The sequence below is a fragment of the Mesoplodon mirus genome (assembly GCF_964341445.2).
Source record: "Mesoplodon mirus genome assembly, chromosome: 3".
In the NCBI taxonomy this organism is placed as follows: Eukaryota; Metazoa; Chordata; class Mammalia; order Artiodactyla; family Ziphiidae; genus Mesoplodon; species Mesoplodon mirus.
Window position 1 is genome coordinate 110,462,083 of NC_138978.1, and position 25,314 is coordinate 110,487,396.

The following is a 25,314-nucleotide window of genomic DNA, read 5'->3' on the forward strand; positions in this document are numbered from 1 at the left end:
ATTTTCAATGATTTTTGTTGAACTGTACAGAATTAACAGCATAGCACTTGTCATGTTAAAATTAATCATTTAAACATCTATCTCCTCTGTCTTGTGTAGGACCTCAGAAATCAAGGCTAATGTGGCTGTTTTTAATATAAATATTTTTTAAAGTGTAAAAACAGTATGTGGATAGAGCAGAATGAATTAAGTAGTATAGAACAGAAAAAATGAAAAATAAAAGTGTCTCTGTATTCCACATCTAGTTTCACTTCCCAAAGATAACTACAGTTGACCCTTGGACAGCAGAGGTTCAAGCGTGCAGATCCACTTATATACAGATTATTTTCAATAAATATATTGGAAAGTTTTTGGAGATTTGTGAAAATTTGAAAAAATATGCAGGTGAACTGAGTGGTCTAGAAATATTGAAAAAATTAAGGAAAAGGTACATCATGAATTCATAAAATATATGTACATACTGGTCCATTTTACCATTTACTGCCATAAAATATTCACAAATCTATTATTAAAAGTTAAAATGTCTTAAAACTTACACAAACACTTAGACTATAGATGGCGACATTTGCATCCAGTGATTCGAGTATATGCTTAAAATGCCTCGTGATGGACCAGTCCCTCCCATCAGGAAACTTACACAAGCCTCTTAGATAGCCTCATCCACCAGAGGGCAGGCAGCAGAAGCAAGAAAAACTACAGTCCTGCAGCCTGTGGAACAAAAACCACATTCACAGAAAGATAGACAAGATGAAAAGGCAGAGGGCTATGTACCAGATGAAGGAACAAGATAAAACCACAGAAAAACAACAAAATGAAGTGGAGATAGGCAACCTTCCAGAAAAAGAATTCAGAATAATGATAGTGAAGATGATCCAGGACCTCGGAAAAAGAATGGAGGCAAAGATCGAGAAGATGCAAGAAAGGTTTAACAAAGACCTAGAAGAATTAAAGAACGAACAAACAGAGATGAACAATACAATAACTGAAATGAAAAATACACTAGAAGGAATCAATATCAGAATAACTGAGGCAGAAGAACGGATAAGTGACCTGGAAGACAGAATGGTGGAATTCACTGCTGCAGAACAGAATAAAGAATGAAAAGAAATGAAGACAGCCTAAGAGACCTCTGGGACAACATTAAACACAGCAACATTCTCATTATAGGGGTCCCAGAAAGAGAAGAGAGAGAGAAAGGACCAGAGAAAATATTTGACGAGACTATAGTTGAAAACTTCCCTAACATGGGAAAGGAAATAGCCACCCAAGTCCAGGAAGTGCAGAGAGTCCCATACAGGATAAACTCAAGGAGAAACATGCCAAGACACATAGTAATCAAACTGGCAAAAATTAAAGACAAAGAAAAACTATTGAAAGCAGCAAGAGAAAAACGACAAATAACATACAAGGGAACTCCCATAAGGTTAACAGCTAATTTCTCAGCAGAAACTCTACAAGCCAGAAGGGAGTGGCATGATATACTTAAAGTGATGAAAGGGAAGAACCTACAACCAAGATTACTCTAACTGGCAAGGATCTCATTCAGGTTCGATGGAGAAATCAAAAGCTTTACAGACAAACAAAAGCTAACTGAATTCAGCACCACCAAACCAGCTCTACAGCAAATGCTAAAGGAACTTCTCTAAGTGGGAAACACAAGAGAAGAAAAGGACCTACAAAAACAAACCCAAAACAATTAAGAAAATAAATGATCATAGGAACATACATATCGATAATTACCTTAAACGTGAATGGATTAAATGCTCCAACCAAAAGACACAGGCTTTCTGAGTGGATACAAAAACAAGACCCATATATATGCTGTCTACAAGAGACCCACTTCAGACCTAGAGACACATACAGACTGAAAGTGAGGAGATGGAAAAAGATATTCCATGCAAATGGAAATCAAAAGAAAGCTGGAGTAGCAATGCTCAGATAAAATAGACTTTAAAACAATGTTACAAGAGACAAGGAAGGACACTACATAATGATCAAGGGATCAATCCAAGAAGAAGATATAACAATTATAAATATATATGCACCCCACATAGGAGCACCTCAATACATAAGGCAACTGCTAACAGCTATAAGAGAGGAAATCGACTGTAACACAATAATAGTGGGGGACTTTAACACCTCACTTACACAAATGGACAGATCAACCAAAATGAAAATAAGGAAACAGAAGCTTTAAATGACACAATAGACCAGATAGATTTAATTGATATTTATAGGACATTCCATCCAAAAACAGCAGATTATACTTTCTTCTCAACTGCGCACGGAACATTCTCCAGGATAGATCACATCTTGGGTCACAAATCAAGCCTCAGTAAATTTAAGAAAATTGAAATCATATCAAGCACCTTTTCTGACCACAACATTATGAGATTAGAAATGAATCACAGGGAAAAGAACATAAAAAACACAAGCATATGGAGGTTAAACAGTATGTAACTAACCTATGGGGTGCAGCAGAAGCAGTTCTCAGAAGAAAGTCTATTGCTATACAAGCCTACCACAAGAAACAAGAAAAATCTCAAATAAACAATCTAACCTTACACCTAAAGGAACTAGAGAAAGACATACAAACAAAACCCAAAGTTAGCAGAAGGAAAGAAATCATAAAGATCAGATCAGAAATGAATGAAAAGAAACAAAGAAAACAATAGCAAAGATCAATAAAACTAAAAGCTGCTTTTCGAGAAGATAAACAAAATTGATAAACCATTAGCCAGACTCATCAAGAAAAAGAGGGAGAGGACTCAAATCAATAAAATTAGAAATGAAAAGAAGTTACAACAGACACCACAGAAAATACAAAACATCCTAAGAGACTACTACCAGCTACGCTATGCCAATAAAATGGACAACCTGGAAGAAATGGACAAATTCTTAGAAGGGTATAACCTTCCAAGACTGAACCAGGAAGAAATAGAAAATATGAACAGACCAATCACAAGTAAAGAAATTGAAACTGTGTTTTAAAATCTTCCAACAAACAAAAGTCCAGGACCAGATGGCTTCACAGGGGAATTCTATGAAGCATTTAGAGAAGAGCTAACACCCATCCTTCTCAAACTCATCCAAAAAATTGCAGAGGAAATAACACTCCCAAACTCATTCTATGAGGCCACCATCACCCTGATACCAAAACCAGACAAAGATACTACAAGAAAATGAAATTACAAGCCACTATGGAGAACAGTATGGAGGTTCCTTAAAAAACTACAAATAGAACTACCATATGACCCAGCAATCCCACTACTAGGCATATACCCTGAGAAAACCATAATTCCAAAAGAGACATGTACCAAAATGTTCATTGCAGCTCTATTCACAATAGCCCGGAGTTGGAAACAACCTAAGTGTCCATCATCAGATGAATGGATAAAGAAGATGTGGCACATATATACAATGGAATATTACTCAGCCATAAAAAGAAACGAAACTGAGCTATTTGTAATGAGGTGGATAGACCTAGAGTCTGTCATACAGAGTGAAGTAAGTCAGAAAGAGAAAGACAAATACCGTATGCTAACACATATATACGGAATTAAAAAAAAAAAAAAAAAAAAAACGTCATGAAGGACCTAGGGGTAAAACGGGAATAAAGACACAGACCTACTTGAGAATGGACTTGTGGATGTGGGGAGGGGGAAGGGTAAGCTGTGACAAAGCGAAAGAGAGGCATGGACATATATACACTACCAAACGTAAGGTAGATAGATAGTGGGAAGCAACCGCAGAGCACAGGGAGATCAGCTCGGTGCTTTGTGACCGCCTGGAGGGGTGGGATGGGGAGGGTGGGAGGGAGGGAGATGCATGAGGGAAGGGATGTGGGAACAGATGTATATGTATGACTGATTCACTTTGTTATAAAGCAGAAACTAATAAAAAGAAAAAAGAAAAAAAAAAAAAAAAAAAAAAGAAAATGAAATTACAGACCAATATCACTGATGAATATAGATGCAAAAATCCTCAACAAAATACCAGCAAACAGAATCCAACAACAGATTAAAGGATCATACACCATGATCAAGTGGGATTTATCCCAGGGATACAAGGAGTCTTCAATATATGCAAATCAATCAATGTGATACACCAAATTAACAAATTGAAGAATAAAAACCTTATGCTCCTCTCTATAGATGCAGAAAAAGCTTTTGACAAAATTCAAAACCCATTTATGACAAAAACTCCAGAAAGTGGGTATAGAAGGAACCTACCTCAACATAATAAAGGCCATATATGACAAACCCACAGCAAACATCATTCTCAGTGGTGAAAAACTGAAAACATTTCCTCGAAGATCAGGAACAGGACAAGGATGTCCACTCTCACCATTATTATTCAGCATAGTTTTGGAAGTCCTAGCCATAGCAATCAGAGAAGAAAAAGAAATAAAAGGAACACAAATTGAAAAAGAAAGAGTAAAACTGTCACTGTTTTCAGATGACATGATACTATACATAGAGGATCCTAAAAATGCCACCAGAAAACTACTAGAGCTAATCAATGAATTTGGTAAAGTTGCAGGATACAAAATTAATGCACAGAAATCTCTTGCATTCCTATACACTAACAATGAAAAATCTGAAAGAGAAATTAAGGAAAGACTCCCATTTACCATTGCAACAAAAAGAATAAAATACCTAGGAATAAACCTACCTAAGGAGACAAAAGACCTGTATGCAGAAAACTATGACACTGATGAAAGAAATTAATGATGCCAGTGGATGGAGAGATGTACCATGTTCTTGGATTGGAAGAATCAATATTGTGAAAATGACTATACTACCCAAAGCAATCTGCAGATTCAATGCAATCCCTATCAAATTACCAATGGCATTTTTTATGGAACTAGAACAAAAAATCTTAAAATTTGTATGGAGGGGCTTCCCTAGTGGCACAGTGGTTGAGAGTCTGCCTGCTGATGCAGGGGACACAGGTTCATGCCCCAGTCCAGGAGGATCCCACATGCAACGGCACGGCTGGCCCCATGAGCCATGGCCACTGAGCCTGCACGTCCGGAGCCTGTGCTCCACAATGGAAGAGGCCACAGCAGTGGGAGGCCCGTGTACCGCAAAAAAGAAAATTTGTATGGGGACACAGAAGACCCTGCATAGCCAAAGCAGTCTTGTGGGAAAAAAAATGGAGCTGGAGGAATCAGGCTTCCTGATTTCAAACTATACTAGAAAGCTACAGTAATCAAGACAATATGGTACTGGCACAAAAGCAGAAACATAGATCAATGGAACAAGATAGAAAGCCCAGAGATAAGCCCACACACCTATGGTCAACTAATCTATGACAAAGGAGGCAAGGGTATACAATGGAGAAAAGACAGTCTCTTCAATAAGTGGTGCTGGGAAAACTGGACAGCTACATGTAAAAGAATGAAATTAGAACCCTCCCTAACACCAAACACAAAAATAAAATGGATTAGAGACCTAAATGTAAGACTGGACACTATAAAACTCTTAGAGGAAAACATAGGAAGAACACTCTTTGACATACATCACAGCAAGATCTTTTTTAATCCACCTCCTAGAGTAATGGAAATAAAAACAAAAATAAACAAATGGGACCTAATGAAACTTAAAAGGTTTTGCACAGCAAAGGAAACCATAAACAAGACAAAAAGACGACCCTCAGAATGGGAGATAACATTTGCAAACGAATCAGTGGACAAAGAATTAATTTCCAAAATATGTAAATAGCTTATGCAACTCAATATTAAAGAAACAGACAACCCAATCCAAAAATGGGCAGAAGACCTAAATAGACATTTCTCCAAAGAAGGCATACAGATGGCCAAGAACCACATGAAAAGCTGCTCAACATCACTAATTATTAGAGAAATGCAAATCAAAACTACAATGAGGTATCACCTCACACCAGTTAGAATGGGCATCATCAGAAAATCTACAAACAACAAATGCTGGAGAGGGTGTGGCAAAAAGGGAGCCCTCTTGCACTGTTGGTGGGAATGTAAATTGATACAGCCACTATGGAGAACAGTATGGATGTTCCTTAAAAAACTAAAAATGGAATTACCATATGATCCAGCAATCCCACTACTGGGCATATACCCAGAGAAAACCATAATTCAAAAAGACACATGCACCCCAGTGTTCATGCAGCACTATTTACAATAGCCAGGTCATGGAAGCAACCTAAATGCCCATCGACAGACGAATGGATAAAGAAGATGTGGTACATATATACAATGGAATATTACTCAGCCATAAAAAGAAATGAAATTGGGTCATTTGTTGAGACGTGGATGGATCTAGAGACTGTAAGTAAGAGTGAAGTAAGTCAGAAAGAGTAAAACAAATACTGTATATTAATGCATGTATGTGGAACCTAGAAAAATGGTACAGGTGATCCGGTTTGCAGGGCAGAATTTGAGACACAGATGTAGAGAACAAACGTACGGACACCAAGGGGGGAAAGCCGTGGGTGGGGTTGGGTATGGTGGTGTGATGAATTGGGCGATTGGATTTGACATGTATACACTGATGTTTATAAAATTGATGACTAATAAGAACCTACTGTATAAAAAAGTAAAATAAAATCCAAAAATTAAAAAAAAAATGCCTAGTGATGGTAATCACCTCCATGTGAGCAGTTCATCTCTAGTAAATTGCGTATCAAGAAAAAAGTGATCTCTCACTGTTTTTAAGTATATTTTTCATCATGTTTAGTGTAATGCTGTAAATCTTGGATAGCACCATGGGATCCCTACAAAGTGCCACTAGTGATGCTGGACATGTTCCTAAGAAGCAGAGAAAAGTCATGACGTTGACATTTCAAGAAAAAGTTGAATTGCTTGATATGTACCGTAGATTGAGGTCTGTAGCTGGGTTTTCTCATGACTGCATGATAGATGAATCCAGTGTAAGGACGAGTGTGAAAAAAAAAAAAAGAAAAAATCATGAAGGCATCACTGCAGCTACACCAGTAGGCACAAAAACCTTGCACTTTTTGCAAAATACCTTTTTATCTTGTATTGAAAATGCAGCTTTTTATGTGGGTGCAGGATTGCGAGGCATTCCTATAGGCTCTAATATGATTTGAGAAAAAGCAAAGTCATTATATGACAACTTAAAGCAAAAGGAAGGTGAAGGATCTAATGCCTGTAAAGAATGGTTTGCTAATTTTAGAAAGAGATTTGGCTTTAAAAATGTCACGACAACACAACAGGAGAAGCAGCTTCTGCTGACCAAGAGGCAGCAGCGGAGTTCCCAGACACCATTAAGAAAATCGTTGAGGAGAAAGAATATCTGCCTAAACAGGTTTTAATGCAGACAAAAGTGCCCTCTTCTGGAAAAAGAAAAAGTGCCACAGAGGACATTTATTAGTAAAGAAGAGAAGTAAGCACCAGGATTTAAGGCAGGAAGGGATAGGCTAACTCTACTGTTTTGTGCAAATGCAGTTGGGTTTATCGTAAGAACTGCCCTTATCTCCAGAGCTGCTAATTAACCCTTGAGCCTTGAGGGGGAAAGACAAACACCAGCAGCACGTCTTTTGTTTGTGTTAAACAGTAAGAAGGCCTGTAGGAGAACCCTTTTTCTGAATTTGTTCCATCGATGCTTTGTCCCTGAAGTCAGGAAGTACCTTGCCAGTAAGAGACTGCCTTTTAGGAAAGTAGCGGGGGACAGGGGTGGTGATGTGAAGAATTGGGAGATTGGGATTGACATATGTATACTAATATGTATAAAATGGATAACTAATGAGAACCTGCTGTATAAAAAAATAAATAAAATTCAAAAAAAAAAAAGAGAGAGACTGCCTTTTAGAGTTCTTTTGTTATTGGACAATGACCCTGGCCCCCTAGAGCCCCAGAGTTCACCACCAAAGGCGTCAAAGTGGCCTACTTGCCTCCAAACACAACATCTCTAATTCAGCCTCTAGATCAGGGGGTCGTAAGGACCTTTAAGGCTCATTTCACACAGTACTCTATGGAAAAGGCTGTCAGCGCTGTGGAAGAGAACCACAACAGAGAAAACATCATGAAAGTCTGGAAGGATTACACCACTGAATATGCCATCATTATTAAAGAAAAAGCCATTAAATTCTTGTTGGAGGAAACTGTGTCCAGATGTTGTGCATAACTTCACAGGATTTACAACAGAGCCAGTCAAGGAAATCATGAAAGAGATTGTGGATATGGCAAAACAGGGGGGAGGTGAAGGGTTTCAAGATACGGATCTTGAGGAATTTAAGAGCTATTAGACACCACACCAGAGGAATTAACAAAAGATGAGCACTTCCAAACCAGTGGCAGATGATGAGGAAGAAGACATGGAAGAAGCAGTGCCAGAAAACAGATGGACCTTAGACAATTTGGCAGGAGGGTTCCGATTATTCAAGACTGCTTTTGACTTCTTTTATGACATGGACCTTCTATGATATGGGCACTGAAACTAAAGCAAATAGTGGAGGAAGGATTGGAACCACATAGAAACATTTTTGGAGAAATGAAAAAGCAAAAAATTCAGAATTTATGATGTGTTTCCATAAAGCTATACTGAGTGCGCCTTCCTCTCCTACCTCCTCTTCCACCTCTGAGACAGCAAGACCAACCTCCTCTCTACCACTTCCTCTTCAGCCTACTCAACATGAAGATGTTGAGGATGGAGACCTTTCTGATGGTGGTCCACTTAATGATTAGATCATCATGTTGTACATTTAATAAACTTATCTGTTGTGCATGTGTGTGTGTCTCCGTGTGAAAATCTAATAACTATACGGCAAGAACTGTATGGAATGAGATGTTTTTGTGTCATCATCATCGTTTAAGTATTCATCGTGTAGAACATCATGTGCAAGACTTGTACTGCATTCCCACCAAGAGTACACAAGGGTTTCCTTTTCTCCACATCTTCACCAACACTTGTTATCTCTTGTCTTTTTGATAATAGTCTTTGAAACAGGTGTGAGGTGGTATCTCATTGTGGTTTTGATTTGCATTTCCCTGATGATTAGTAATGTTGAACATCTTTACATGTATCAGCTGTTGGCCATTTGTGTGTCATTTTGGGAAAATGTTCAATTTCTCTGCCCATTTTTTAACTGGGTTGTTTGGTTTTTAGCTATTGAGTTGTGTTAGTTCTTTATATATTTTGGATATTAACCCCTGTCAGATATATGATTTGCAGCTATTTTCTCCCATTCTATAGGTTGCCTGTTCATTTTTTTGATTGTTTCTTTTGCTGTGCAGAAGCTTTTTAGTTTGATATAGTTCCACTTATTTATTTTTGCCTTTGTTGCTTGTGCTTTTGGTGTCATATCCAAAAAATCATTGCCAAGACCCATGTCAAGGAGCTCTTTCTCTGTTTTCTTCTAGAAGTTTTACAGTTTCAGGTCTTAAGTAGCTTCTGATTGTATCACTTTATCATTTCTAACTGTATTTTTTAAAGCATTCCTGATTATCCTATATAAAATTTCAGTTTGTCCCCTTATTCCCTCATTTTCTCTTACTTTAATTTTCGCCATAGCACCTGTCTTCTAACATACTGTATCATTTCCTTAGGCATATAAGAATATATGCCTTAGAATACAAACTCCACGAGGGCGGTGATATTTGTATATTTTAGTTATTGTTTTATCCCCAGCATCAGTGGTGGAGCCACACATAGTTGTTTCAGTATTAAATATTTGTGGAGTAAAGGATTGAATCATTTGATTCTGAGAGAGAGCTGAAAAACAGCACTTTTATAAGATCTTACAAAAATGGGAGTGGGAAGGAGAAGAGAATAATAGAACTATTTTATTTCCTGCTTGAGGCTCAGGGCTTGAACTCAGATTTCAGTTAGTGCTAGAATATAGCTAATAATGACTGGGTCAAGAAATTAATAAAGCAAGAAGGAATGGCACAAGGCAAGATGTGAAAAGTGGAGGAGTCAGGGCAGTTGATCTGTTTTCAGTAGAGAGTCAAAGGTTCAGATGCCCACATGGAGAAAAGCAGAAACAGTACAAACTGGTGATAGAAATTACAAAATTGGTAAACCTAGGGCAGTGGTTCTTAAACTTGAGCATGCATCAGAATCACCTGGAAAGCTTCTTAAAACATTGCTGAGCTCCATTGCCAAAGTTTCTGATTAGAAGGTCTAGAGTGGGGTCTGAGAACAAGTTCCCAAGTGATGCTGATGCTGCTGGTCTGGAGGATCACACTTTGAGACCACTGACGCCTGTGACTCAGTAAACCACTTATGGAAGCAATTAGGGATCAAGGACTTACCTATACTGACAAGGAATAGCTAGTATACCATAAGGTCAGGTGGGCAAATCATGGCTATATTTATGTGGTCCAGTCTCCTCAAATGGTATACTGAAGGTATACCATATTTTTTAATCCCTCCTAGGACTTACCACAGTGTCACTGCAATCCACATTTTAATCACTAGGGGACACACACACAGAGTGAATTTCACTTGCACTGTTTAATATAAGCATTTTTTTCAGTTTGTGAACTGTGTACTTTGAAATATCCTTGCCAGTTTTCTTTTGCTGCAGTAGAGGGAGCTACAATTCAAATTGTACTTATGTAGCAGTAACACATAATAAGATTATTTTCCTTTTCCATCATTCTTTTTTTCTTAACTTTAAAAATTGACATATATACACTATCGATACTATACAAAAGTGTCTAAGTAATACATTTGTGAGAGGAAGAATCAATGAGATATATTATTGGGGTAAGGATTCTTAGACAGGAAAAAATAGTTCAAGAGGGAAGACAAAAAAACAAAGCCACTATTCTCTTCCATTTATCTTTTTTTTAAAATCTTTTATCTTATCTGTAATTGTATCCTAAAGTTAACTTTCTACCACGAGAGGACTATTTTTCCAGCTGGATGAGAAAAGAGCATTAAATCTCCTGTTCTCTGCTATTCTCTGCTCACTTAGCCCTGAAGCCTGGTTTATAGACTAAGTCAAGTCAAAAGTATTTATTAAGGAGTTGTTCTCATCTCAGAATTGTGCTATTTGAGAATTAAAGTATATGAAACATATACTCTAATCATGAGCTTGTAGTGTAGTTAAGAAAGCTCTTACTTCTGGTCATGGGCAAACTCAAAAGTACAAAGTATATATACAGTGCTAAATAGAATATAAATGTTTTGGAAATTCAGAGAAAGGAACTTTGGTGTGAGCTAGAGCAGTTATGAAAAAAGATTGAAATGATGCTAAGTTATACATAAGATGTTAATAGGTGATGTAAAGCAGAAAGTCACTTCATGAAAAGAGGGATCTGGCTTGAGAAAATAATTGCTACCTTTCTTTAAAAATACAGTAAGAAAATTATCCTGACTAAATAATATTTAGTAAAAGTAATGGGAGATAGGATTCTAGAATCAAAATCAGGGAAGCAACAATATGGATGAACATTGAGGATATTATGTGAAGTGAAATAAGCCAGTCACAAAAAGACAAATACTGTTATGATTCCACTTACGTGAAGTATCTATAATCAGATTCATAGAAAAAGAAAGTAAAAGGTGGTTATCAGGGGCTGGGGGAGGAGAAAAAGGGAAGTTGTTGTTTAAAGGGTATAGAGTTTCAGTTTTGCAAGATGAAAAAGTTTTGGAGATATGTTTCACAATAATGTGAATATACATAGCACCACTGAATTTTAAAATGGTTAAGTTGGTAAATTTTATGTTCTGTGTTTTTACCACAGTAAAAAACTAGAGAATCAATGGCATGCTACAAAGGGAATTGTAAGATAAAATGCCAAAGCATCTGTACTTTAACTCCAACCCCTATAGCTTACCCTGGAATGTAGTGAAAGGAAAACAGATATGACTGAGAGAGCCCCAAAGGGAGAAAAGTAACTTGTTATTTTAAATGATTGCAAGGATCCAAAGAAATTACACATCACATCAAGGTACTACAACAAATGTGATTTTGTAATCAATATTAATATTCTTTCAGGAATGATGGAGAGAAACACAACAAAATAGATATATAATTTTAAAGAAGGGAAAAGTTGGATTGAGAAAAATATGTGTTATCTGTATGCATATATATAAATCAACTCAAAACGGATTATAGACCTAAATTTAAAACCTAAAAATATACAACTTTTAATAGAAAACATAGGAGAAAATCTTTGTGACCTTTGACTAGGCAAAGATTTCTTAGATATTATACCAAGCATAATCCATAAAAGAACAGATTGATCAATTGGTCTAAAATTTAAAAACATAAGCTCTTTGGAACAAACGTATGGACACCAAGGGGGGAAGCGGCGGGGGGTGGTGGTGGTGTGATGAATTGGGAGATTGGGATTGACATGTATACACTGATGTGTATAAAATGGATGACTAATAAGAAAATAAATAAACATTAAAAAAATAAAAACATAAGCTCTTTGAAAGACATTTGAAAGGAAGTAAAATGATGAAAAGTCAAGTCACAGACTGGAATCTTTGCAAAGTATATATCTGATAAAGGACTTGTTTCTAGGTTATATAATACTCAAAACTCAAGAGTAAGATAATATGCAACCAGTTTAAAACCAGGCAAAAGAGTTAACAGACACGTCACTTATATCTTCAAAGAAGAGGGAAGGATGACAAATAAGCTCATGAAAAAGTGCTCAACATCATTAGCATAAATTAAAGCTACAGTGCAATACCACTTCACACCTATTCGAATGTCAGAATTTACCCACACCTGAAGATGTCTCTTTAATTTCTGGAGTTTGGACTTTTTGTGTGGAGATACAATGCATGGAGCATCTTATAATTCTGAGGAGAAAGTCAAGAAAATCATGGAGATTCTGATTACTGGGGAAAAAAGTAGAAACAAAATCACCTGCCTTTACAAATGTAGCAGACAAAGAAAACATTTTTATTGTTGAATAAGCATTAAACCAGACTACAGTTTCCATCACAGGCAGATTGCAAAGACAGAAAGAAATCTTACTTTTCTATATAACCAGGCAGATATATCAGTTACATACCTGTTCTGAAGATAAATGATAATTTATCCTTCTGTAAAAGTACATTGACTCTTTTTGTTTTCTTTCTTTATTTTTTATTTATTTATTTTTGGCTGTGTTGGGTCTTTGTTGCTGCATGCGGGCTTTCTCTAGTTGCAGTGAACAGGGGCTACTCTTCACTTCAGTGTGTGGGCTAACTCATCGTGGTGGCTTGTTGCGGAGCATGGGCTCTAGGCGCATAGGCTTCGGTAGTTATGGCTCACGGGCTCTAGAGAACAGGCTCAGTAGTTGTGGCACATGGGCTTAGTTGTTCTGCAGCATGTGGGATCTTCCCGGACCAGGGCTCAAACCCGTATCCCCTGCATTGACAGGTAGATTCTTAACCACTGTGCCACCAGGGAAGCCCTACAGTTGACTCTTGAGCAACACAGGTTTGAACTGCATGAGTTCACTTATACGTGGTTATTTATCAATAGTAAATATCGGGCTGGCCAAAAAGTTCCTTCGGTTTTTAAGTAAAAATAAAAGACAGTTTCCATTTTCACCAAGAATTTTATTGAACAACGTATTCACTGTTTTGTTCCACTACCTTGTGCCATTTTTCAGGCAGCTTCATAATTCCATCTTCCCAAAACTTTTTATCTTTTTTTGAGCAAAGAACTATTCCAGTTGCGTTTTACAGTCTTCCAGGGAATTGAAATTTTTTTCATTAAGATAATTTGTAAAGACCAAAATAAATGGACATTGGAAGGTGCAATGTCTGGTGAATATGATGGATGAATCAGAACTTCCCAGCCAAGCTGTAACAGTTTTTGCCTGGTCATCAAAGAAATATGCAGTCTTGGGTTATCATGATGGAAGACTGTGCATTTTCTGTTGACTACTTCCGGTTGCTTTTCATCAAGTGCTGCTTTCAGTTGGTCTAATTAGGAGCAGTACTTGTTGGAATTAATAGTTTGGTTTTCCGGAAGGAGCTCATAATAGAGTTCCCTTCCAATCCCACCATATACACAACATCACCTTCTTTGGATGAAGGCTGGCCTTTGGTGTGGTTGGTGGTGGTTCATTTTGCTTGTCCCACGATCTCTTCCATTCCACATTATTGTACAGTATCCACTTTTCATCTCCCATCACAATTTGTTTTAAAAATGGAACATTTTCATGATGTTTAAGTAGATAATCAAATGTGGAAATGTGGTCAAGAAGTTTTTTTTCGCTTAACTTATGTGGAACCCAGACGTCAAAGTGATTAACATAACGAAGCTGGTGTAAATGATTTTCAACACTTGATTTGGCTATTTTTAGTATGTTGGCTATCTCCCGCGTGGTATAACCTTGATTGTTATATCTCAATTAGTGTCTCGATTTGATTGTTATCAACTTCAACTGGTCTACCCAACCATGGAGCATCATCCAGCAAGAAATCTCCAATATGAAACTTCACAAACCGTTTTTGACATGTTTGATCAGTCACAGCACCTTCTCCATACACTGCACAAATCTTTTTCTGTGTTTCAGTTGCATTTTTACCTTTCTTGAAATGATAAAGCATATGCCGAAAATGTTGCTTTTTTCTTCAATCTTCAATATAAAAATGGCTACACAAAAATCACCAATTTTGATGTTGTTTTTTTTTTAATGTACGCTGATACGACAGCTGTCACAATACAATCTAACAAAATTGTTTTGAATGAAGTTAAAGACAACTAAGCGCTCCTAGAGCCATATTATGGAAAAATCTGAACAACCTTTTTGGCCAATCCAGTACTACAGTAGTACACAGTCCAAGGTTGGTTGAATCCATGGATGTGGAGGAACTAGGAATACAGAGGACCCGGGGATACTGTACTCGAATTAACCCCCACGTAGTTTAGGGATCAGGGGTACTTTCTTGACAACACCATTTGCTATACATAGTACATTCTAAATTCACATGGTGATTGGGGTGGCCATCTGTGTTAATTGCCTTTATCCAGTGGAAAAGTAATACTTCTGTATTTATGACAAAGGGGTAATCAGAGCTTGGAGAAAGGTACCTAAGCTAACCTCCCACAGTGATAGAGAGATTGGGATGCTGTCTTCCTTGATGTTTATATTTCAAAGGCATGGCTCCCAGGCCTTTTAAGAAAAACATTCCTGGATTGTAAAGCTGGCAAGAGGTTTATGAAGCTTTAAAAAAGATTTTACATACATATCAAAGGGACTCAAGGCAGTGACCTAAGAATAGGCAAAAAGGGATAAGGTCTTTTGGCACCAGGAAAAATTTAATAATTTTTCATTAACCTTTTTTCATTAATCTTAAAAAACCCAGAGATCTGACAATGTTTTACCACTGAATTAACCAACCTTTGTTACCATCTACCTCTGGGCTTTTTGTTATGTGAGATAACCCCAACTGTTTATGTATTGATAGTTTATGTATCCTCTATCCTATAGGAAAGTCATCCTAAATTATTTGACCCCTAAAGGCAGAAGAAGATAAATTTTCCCCAGCCCCCTTGTTTCATGACAAAGCCTAAACCTTTGAAGCATACCAGAAATGTTCTGCCTCCTTCAATTTATCTTTTAAAAAATGCATTTGAATCCACAATACACCCACATTTGTTTCAATATTTTTTCTTCCCCACCCTTTCCCGCCAAAAAACAACTTTAAGATTTGAGAAAAAATGTGGGGAAAGGCAGAGAGGGGCAGATCTTTTGGAGAGGTTAATAATTGTATATTTTAATGTATCATCTTTTAGAATATAATTACCACTGAGTGTCTTTAATTTGATTTCTAACCAGTCTATTCTAAGACATTATTTAAACATTAGGAGTATAAATGAAATGGAAGGTTTAAGTAAATTATTTTTCAAACAATCTGAGGTTTTATTATGAGTTACTTGTAGTCCCTAATGCAAGCCTTTAACATTGTAACATCTATCCGTAATACCCTGGACATTGCCACTGCTAGTTGTGAAAAAGAATAGACAAGTCGGCAAGGCTCATTTGGTAAACATAAAGGATTATGTAAAGAACATATTAGCTTGGTAGTTGGTTCCTTTAGCCTTACCATTTCTCCATAGACACTTAAATGTTTCTTCTCAGATTTTGTTGACTGTTCTTTCTGTAAAACTTTCCTATTTGGTGGTTACTGCCAACACTTATGTTGAGATGACTTCTGGCACCATCACCTCCTCTGAATGTCTTGTCTTTGTAGATAAGAGAAAGAGAAAAGAGATGTATGTGAGCAGCATTTAAAAATAGCTCTAAGAAGTCAGCAAGACACCCAGTAAAACTGAAGTACTAAATAGCGCCTTTTTATATACCTACAGGCCTTTGTCAATGCCATTTGTCATCTATTAGCTCTAACTTTGAGCTATAGTTTTTAAAAATCCTTATTAGAGGAAAAAACTTCTAGTAGTCTGATAGCTAATTTAGATTAGACTTTCCTCAACTTTCACAGCAAAGATCACACTTCTCCAATTGTTCTATTTTTAAAATCCAAGTTAAAAATCTTAAATTTAAGTCAGTAGTAGTGTACCATGTCCTTGACATGAATTGTTTAGCTATATTACTGTACTTTTAAACATTTATTTTGTTATAAATTTTTAAATATATCTGTATATCTATAGTCTAGCCTCTGCTCTCTAGGGATTATTTGACTCTCCAAGAAGTAGTTAGTCTTATTCCAAACCCCTACTTAAGGTCCAGAGGTGTCCTAAGGAGGTAGACATGGAAGTTGTATTAGTTTCCTAGGGCTGCCATAACAACTTACCACAAACTTGGTGGCATTACAGAAATTCTATTCTCTCACAGCCCTGGAGGCCAGAAGTCTGAAATCATTTTCTTCTGAAGGTGTTCCTTGGATGGTGGGAGCTTAACTTCAGTCTTCGCCTCTGCCTTCACATGACTTTCATCCCTATATGTCTCTGGGTCCAAATCTCTCTCTCCTTTCTCTTGTAAAGGTAGAAGTCGTTGGATTTAGGGCCCATCCTAAATCCAGGATGATTTCCTCTTGAGATCCTTGACTAATTATATCCCCAAAGACCCTATTTCCAAATAAAGTCACATTCTGAGGCTCCAGATGGACATGAATTGGGGGGTGTGGGGACTGTTCAACCCACTACAGTAGTATTAAGATTATTTTTTTAATGATTGTTTAAAAATAATAATACCACTTTCTGTTATCTAAAACTTACACAATTATTATCTTATTGATTTTTATAACTTGTGTGTTTATGTGAGGTACTTCTATAGCATCCCCAATGGAAAGGAATCATTTTGCAGGAAACTGCATTTTCTCTCTATTCCTTCACTTACTCCTCTCCCAAGTAGTGATGAGATTAGAATGAGCCTGATACATTTGCCCACATTTAACCAACAGACATGGAACTACACAGAACATAGCTCTCCTGAACACATTTGTGCCCAGAACACAAAGGGCTTGTGCTTCTGATCTCCATACAGTAAGCTGACCCAGCAGAGTCTCTTGCTATGTCCATCCAAGTCTTTTTTCAGTTCTACCTTCTCTGCCTGTAACCTGGTGAATAAATCAGTCAAGCAGATCTCAAGGTCTAGGATCAAAGTGAAATTAGAAGCACTGTCACTCTCCATTCCAGGTTTACCAGTTATAAAGTTGATAAGCAACCCTCCTTTACCCCAGTGCTGTGTTTTTACTCTGTCATCCAGAACTATAACAGTAAGCAGAAAAGGTATTAATGTGCCTATTTTTAAAATAAAGTAAGTTTAGCTAAAATATTGTAAAGGGGTTCTTCACCAAAGCCTAGTAAGGCCCAGCCATTGCTAAGATCAAGAGTTTGAACCCAGATTTCCTGATTCTGTATAGCTGTTTCTTTAAGCTTACTTTGATGACCCCCTAATAGAATTCAGATTAGAATTTGCCCAATTATAGTATATAATATTCTTACCTATAGTGGTAATAATCATTTTGTAAACTATCATTTTTAATTTCTAAGTTACCACTGTGGCCTGCAGTGTTTATGGAAAGGTATAAACATATGCCTTCATATAAACAATGCTGTTACCTATTGGACTTCTCTGGTGGCGCAGTGGTTAAGAATTTGCCTGCCAATGCGGGGGACATGGGTTCGAGCCCTGGCCCGGGGAGATCCCATATGCCACAGAGCAACTGAGCCTGCGCTCTAGAGCCCGCAAGCCACAACTACTGGAGCCCGCATGCCCTAGAGCCCATGCGCTGCAACTACTGAGCACGCGTGCTGCAACTACTGAAGCCTGCACACCTAGAGCCCATGCTCCACAAAAAGAGAAACCACCACAATGAGAAGCCCATACACCGCAACAAAGAGCAGCCCCTGCTCGCCACAACCAGAGAAAGCCCGTGCACAGCAACAAAGACCCAGTGCAGCCAAAAAAAACCCGAAAAAACAATGCTATTACCTATTAAGAGAGACTAATTATTAAACCTCCTGTAAATCCATAGTGTTTCTGAAACCTTTAATTAAGTTTTCAGCACCTGCTCTAAGAACTGCAAAAACTAATGTATTAGGAGTATGTGAAAGTCCTTGCTGTGTCCAAATAATGTGCTTTACTTGTTCCTTCAGTGTTTATTAATAAATATAGATTAATTAATTTCTAGTTATACTATGAGGTCTCTAAGCTGCCAAAACAAATGATTGATATTATATCTGATTTTTAAAAGATGGTCTCTAAAAAATTCTGAATTGGTTTGTTTTATGCCATTTTACAGTTTGTTGTTTTATGTGTTTCAGGCAGGTATATGGGATTTGCTTTTTAACTGCCTTATTACAAAGGTCTAGTTCATCTTACTGGATTTTCTTATGCACTCTTCTGGAATATTTTGTGTTTCTAATCATTTGAATGGATGAGGTTCATTTTCTGGTGTGTTTTTCATCAAAGCTGCTCAAAATAGGTCATGGGTGTCCTCTGCCATTATAACTGAGATCACTTGATCTTCTTGTTGAATTCTAATTGAAACTCATTTTCCCCTTTTATTTTCAGATACTTGTATCTTCTGTTCTCCAGTGATGACCTTTTACCTTTAGACCACTGGGTATTTAATACAGAGGCTCACCCTCTGCCTGTGTTACATTTAGCCAACACCACACTTTCAAGAAATCCTGCTGTTCGATGAAAGCAGCTCCAGAAAGACCATTCTCACCTGTGTTTTGTTTACATGGACCACTACAGAAATTAGTCTGGAGAGGGGCCTTTTGAAAACCTGGACCTCTTAAGTCAACATGGCAGGGTGAAACATGACTATTCCCCGCAAGACTTTTCAACTTGTAGATGTTTCAACTTTGAAATAATTCCATTTTATACCTGACCAAAACATATTCTGGTGTGTGTAGGACAGAGACCTGATGTGCTTTGATTCTTAACAAGATGGTCACATGAGAAATTATGCCTGATAGTGCTTATTGCTTTTAGAGTCCTGGAATCTGGAGGCTAGATTTCCTGAGAATAAGCCAAGAATGTGGAGCACCTTGCAGGAGTTGGAGATGGCCTTTGGAACCAATTATATATTTGTTTCCTCCCAAAGTGGAGCAGCTCTCAAGTCAAAATATTTACACATTGTTTATTCCTTTTTTCTCCATTTTTAATAACGGAATGAATTAAAATAAATAAGAACAAAAGAACAGTGTAACTGCATCAGCAGCAAGAAGACTCAAAAAGGAAACAGAATACCTATCCCTGTCTGAATTTTCAAGTTTCGTATTAGATGACCAGACTGGCAACCATTTCAAATCTCAGTCTATCTATTCCATTGAAATTCCTTGATTAAATTTGTTTTCTCTGGAGGCATGATCTCACAAAGAATACTCTTCAAGTCTTTGTCTCCATATGGAATTGTTGAAACTGCTATTTATCATAACCACTACTTACGAGCCTGGGTTTGGGATTTTGTGCATGTTGTTCAGTCTAGTGTTGGTAGCATGACAAAAAGTGGGGAAAATGCTGCAGTTTGTTGCCTTGAAACCTGCCCTAAGAGAAAGCCTTGGTTTTGTTGGTAGGAGATTATTTTTCCAAAGCAGCAAATCTACCAAGTAAATTTTATCTACTTTAACCTCATTATAAATTTAGTAGAATCCCTCGATTTACAACTGTCTTTATGTGACTTGGCAAAATTCACTATACTGTCATGCAGCTCTGAATTTACCTTGATGAGGCAAATTACTTTTACAATTTACTAAATCAAAAACAAAATATAGTGAAACTTCCTTAACTATTTTTGGGACAGGGGATCCTTTATTATCCCATTAGATGAGGGAGCTTTTCACAAATATTTTATGTAAAAAATAAATTCAACTTTTTTTTCTCCAAGGGTATTTACAGAAATTCAAAGAATTAATCAGAATAGCTTCAAAATAATTTTTAGTGATTAAGTGTGGTATAATTAATGATATTACACTAAACATGGGATATATCTAAGGGGCTTTCTCTTACCATCAATAGATTTTGCAATGATATTTCTTTTTAAAGAAATTATGATTTCTCTATATTGGGAGGGGAATAACTTAAATTTTATCAAGAACTGTAAGATAAATACCTAAGACTTAATAAATTTTGTCCCTTAAATTTATGTCACAGTGCAAGACACTTTTTCTTCCTTACCTTTAATACAGACAGCTTCCATTGACAGTAATAGTTGGGAGTAGTATTATTAGTCTAGTATTTACTCTGAATTTGAAGATTTCATGAAACAGTGTGCAGGAAGCCCACCTTAGAGTTCTGAAGGCTTATTTTCTTATTTTGTTTACTCTTTTATTAGCATGTGATAGATTTAAATTGGAAAAAGATTTAATAAATTAATATAATTAAATACTTTTTAAGGGTGATCATCTTATATATCACACATAGTGAAGCAGTCCTCACAGTTCAGCAAATGATCCATAAATGATAAACACCTCAAGATTTTCAGTATACATAGAAAGTAAGGATGTAGAGCCCGTTGCATTATTTAAATCTTTAGGAGAGTTAAATATTAGTACATATTTTGAGACTATAATACCTTTTACTAGTTGAAAAAATTAAAATTTTTAAATGAGAAGTGTAGATGACTAACTTTAGAAGAGAAAGGGGAAAGTATTTGGTTCTCAAAAAATGTTAGCTTTCCTCCTGAAAATAGCAGAAGCCCGCTTATGGGTCACTAAAAAGAATGAAAAACTTGACTTGGCAAAAGACCCAGAACAGCTGTAGAAATGGCCATGAACCCTCTCCCTCACTTCGTTTAGAAGAATGCTGAGTAAAGGGGCCTTCTTGGTTCCCCAAGAACTTTTCAAGGAATGAAAAGATAGAACCCCCGCCCCAAGTGCTCTGTGTTTCTCGGATGACTGGAGCTCGGGAAAAGGCAGAGAAGTGTACAGGCATGGCCAGTTCTGGTACAAGCAAAAAGCTTGAGGGGGACAAAGGAAGAGTCGTCTTCATCATCTCCCTACCTTCCTTGTGAGAAGACTAGCGCTTATGAGTATGCTTCCTTTTTTTGTTGTTTTCTTCTCTGAATACCAAAGGCAATTAAATTTAAGTCAGCTACAAATGACTTGCCAGTGTCATGTTTTATTTTTGTTATAGATTAAAAAAATTATTTTCTCCAAGATCCATTCTTATTCCATAGTATCCCATATTCTGCTAGTTTCCAAGAACATACTTTACTTTGTTCTGTCCTTTACAGTCCTTTGCATTTTGTAGACCTTATTACTCAGGTTAAATACTCATTACATTTATAAGACCTCCTGTAAAGAGCCCAGAAATGCTCCTTTCCAGGTGCCTCCTCAAAAGCAGACACATTACTTCGTGCCTTTGGCACAAATGTGCAGAGTAGATAGATCATTTGGTATATGAGAAAAAAGAATAGAGATGCTGAACACCCCCTCTACCTTTTATATTTATTTTTCTTTTAGAATTTTAGGATCATACTTTTTGGTTCAAACCAGTATAAAGTTGTTAAAACCAAGAGAATGTGGTCCCAATCAAAAAGAAGTCTTGGTGCAGAAAAGTAAGTACCCAGTCACAGGGTTCTTAGTTTCTCGTGGGTTGCACAGATGTGCTGTTTTATGTCTCTCTGACACCAACTTATTCTTGTCTTTGAGCAGATGTTTATATGTAAAAGCAAAACCTGGATATTGAAGGAATATATTCCTTCTGTGGAATATTGACCCTGATTCTCTATTATGTCCTCTAGGACAACCCAGGGCTTCACTTGGTAGATTTTAACCAAGCAGTTTTGATCATTAACTTCTCATCTCCATTCTCCATTGCCAAAGTCTTTGTCAAAACTACAAATTTGTTGCTAAAAGGTCGTGCTTGCCATTCTCATCATGCAGTTTCTCCTTAGGCCTGGATTTCTTTGAATGAATGAGTGAGTGAATGAGAGGGTGAGTGAATAAACACAGGGTACCTAATATGTGCCAAGCATTGTGCTAGGTACTTTCAAGTATTAGAACTTTTTGTGATTCCAGTGGCATTTTCTGTATAAGAGTTGTTCATACCATTTTAAGTGTTTTCCAGTATGATTCATGTTACAAAATCCTTAATTTTGTATTTCATTTAAATTAAATAAGGAAAGAAATGGTTTATAATATATTTTAAACAATGTGTTACTATATAATACTAACAGCTATAATTGTAGTTAATAACTAAAGTCTCTTGGAAAATGTCAAAGAAATACTTGATTTCTGATGCAACTTTAACTAAAATATCTACTTTAGAAATAAAAACATTCTTATTTTGCTATTATCACTTTAATTACATAATTAAAAGTTAATGTTTTATAGAAATGCTGATTATTTTATATTCAAAAATGTTGTCACATAATTCATGGGTAAAATTTACAGTTGTGAATTGTTCATGCTCTGCTATGGTTCCTAGTAATGGTCCCATGCTGTTAAATATAAAGAAAAATATACTGAAATATTTATGAGTTGCTAATAACAGTTCCTAGTAATGGTATTTTGAGTTCTTATTTTTCTTTAGGTTTCCTTACCCTCAAATTGGCTAGCTCATATCTTATCCACTCTTTATGTAGATACATACATAAATACAGTTGTACGCAGACTGTCTCTGTCTGCTAATTAACAAACATGGTTGTTAACGCGTTTTGGCTGCACAAATTCTAAGTAGAATATTTGAGGAACCAAATATGATCTGGAGATATTTTAATGCACTTACTTGGTTTAGGAACATTGGTGAAGATGATTTTCTGTTCTTTCAGCTCGTTCAGATCACACTCTTTATGATCTATAATGGATCAGCAAGCTTCCTCCAGAGGGCTAGATGATAAATATTTTAGGCTTTGTGAGCCATGCAGTCTCTATCTTTACTACTCAGTTCTGCTGTTGAACTGTGAAAACAAGTATAGACAATATATAAAGGAAGGGGTGTGGCTGTGTTCCAATAAAACTTTATTTACAAAAACATGGAGGGCTAGATTTGGCCCATGGATCATAGTTGTTAACCCTTGATCCAAATTTAAATTTGTATAAGACCCTATATTCTTTGATATGCATCTTTTATCTGTGTTTTGAGTACATAATTCATTTTTAGAGCAAAAAAAAGATGTGTGTATGTATGATTGTATGTATTTGTGTAACCTAAAGCTATATATTTTGTTGTCTTGAAAACAGCTGTACTCTACTGGAGTCTGTTCAGGTTTCAATATGGTACAACTATCTTGAAAGAGGCATTTTTTTGTTCATGGGGTATGCTATCAGCCCTTATCCTTGCCTTGTCATTTAATGCCACAATTTCAGAGTCTCTGTGTAAAAGGAAGGGTCTCTGTGGTGTCAAAATAGTATATTTGCTCCAAGTTCTGCCTGCTCATTGACCTTTGGACCAACGACTCTGGATTGCTGGAGCTGCAAAAATTCCTCCACTTGAATACTCGTAGAGCCCTATGACAAGAATATGATAGAATTTCTGACCTTTGTGCTAAAGAAGCCAATCTCTTGGAAAAATTTTAAGCAACAGGAAAAATGGGTTATGTGCCTCAGTTGCCATTTGGCAACCACTGTTACTTTTTTAGAGTGCAGAAAGGTACTGCCCTTATTACCTCTACAACAGCCTAAATCTGAGGAGTGCAGAGAAAAAATGTATCCAAAAGAAGAGTTCCCCTTCCTCTTCTTGCACTTGCCTCAAATTCTTTTCAAGTCAATAGCATTATTTCAGAATGTCAGTGTGCATCATATTTAAATTAAAGCATCCTCAGCCTTAGCCTTTTAACTGTTTAACAACTAATCCATTTTAAACTTTGAGCACAGCAGAACTCATGAAATTACACGACACCATATTGCTAGTATGTATGTATGTACATTGCAATGCACCAATCATCCTGATAATAGCTTTTTCACAAAGAAGTTTATCAAATATTTCACTGCATTTGGAAATTCCAGAGGAGGGGAAGCCTGTACTCAGAGTGATAGGGGAGCATGTGTTATAAATGAGCTACCTTTCTAGGTCCAGTGTACTATACAGATGGCTTCAGCTCAGTGTGAACGTTAAGTGTGAGTACACAAACACACCCACATACATATATGTTAATATGCAGAGGATTTTAAACAATTTGAATGCTACAGAATTCTACTGCAAATGGCATACCAGAAAACTCCATGGAGATAAGCTCAGCTCTTCTTGGGAAAAGTTATTTTTTAGAAAACAGAAATTAGTTTTTGTTTGGATTAACTGAATAAAGCATCCCTAATTTTAATACTGGATTTGGAAGTTGAAATGCCGTTCCTCAATCTTACTGGTCTCAAATTCAGTGGTATAACTTTTCCCTAAACTAATAAGAGGGGCAAGTATAACCTCCTAAATCGGTACCCACTGGCCGCTCCTGAACTGATTTCCATTTATGTCCTCCATATGTAATTTTTATAAATTAAAGGTAAATTGTATATTAAAGATTAAATAAAGATGTTCTTTAAGTGAAAAGTCTGTTTAGCTTTCATTTGTACCCAGGATGACAATACAGTTCAATCTTCCTATTTTCAGAACAACTTTGGCTTTTACTGGTAATCTTCAGTCTCCCACGTTCAGACAGTATTTCTTTTGGTTCATCTAATCTTCACATTCCTTGATGTTATAGAAAGATGAAGAGATTACTTAAAGGGTAATTTTCATGCCATCTGATTTTAAGAAAACAAACTATAGGCCTGTGCGACAATCTTATAGTATGACTGTGCCTGTTATCTCTAAGACCTAGTCTAGTCCAACTTCTGAGACCATCAAGCTTAAAAATTGCCTTGGGACTTCCCTGGTAGCACAGTGGATAGGACTCTGCACTCCCAATGCAGGGGACCCAGGTTCAATCCCTGGCCAGGGAACTAGATCCCACGTGCATGCCGCAATTAAGAGTTCTTATGCTGCAACTAAGGAGC

General features: G+C 36.7%; 1 protein-coding gene across 1 annotated transcript in view; it reads left to right on the forward strand.

Moving 5' to 3' along the window:
- Positions 1–24,856, forward strand: part of MAN1A2 (mannosidase alpha class 1A member 2) — a 144,953-nt gene extending 120,097 nt beyond the window's left edge. The window contains exon 13 of the mRNA XM_082616200.1: positions 18,944–24,856. Within this exon, the coding sequence (XP_082472326.1) occupies positions 18,944–19,076 (133 nt within the window). The 3' untranslated portion in view covers positions 19,077–24,856. The remainder of the gene's footprint in view (positions 1–18,943) is intronic.
- The last annotated feature ends 458 nt before the right edge of the window (positions 24,857–25,314 follow it).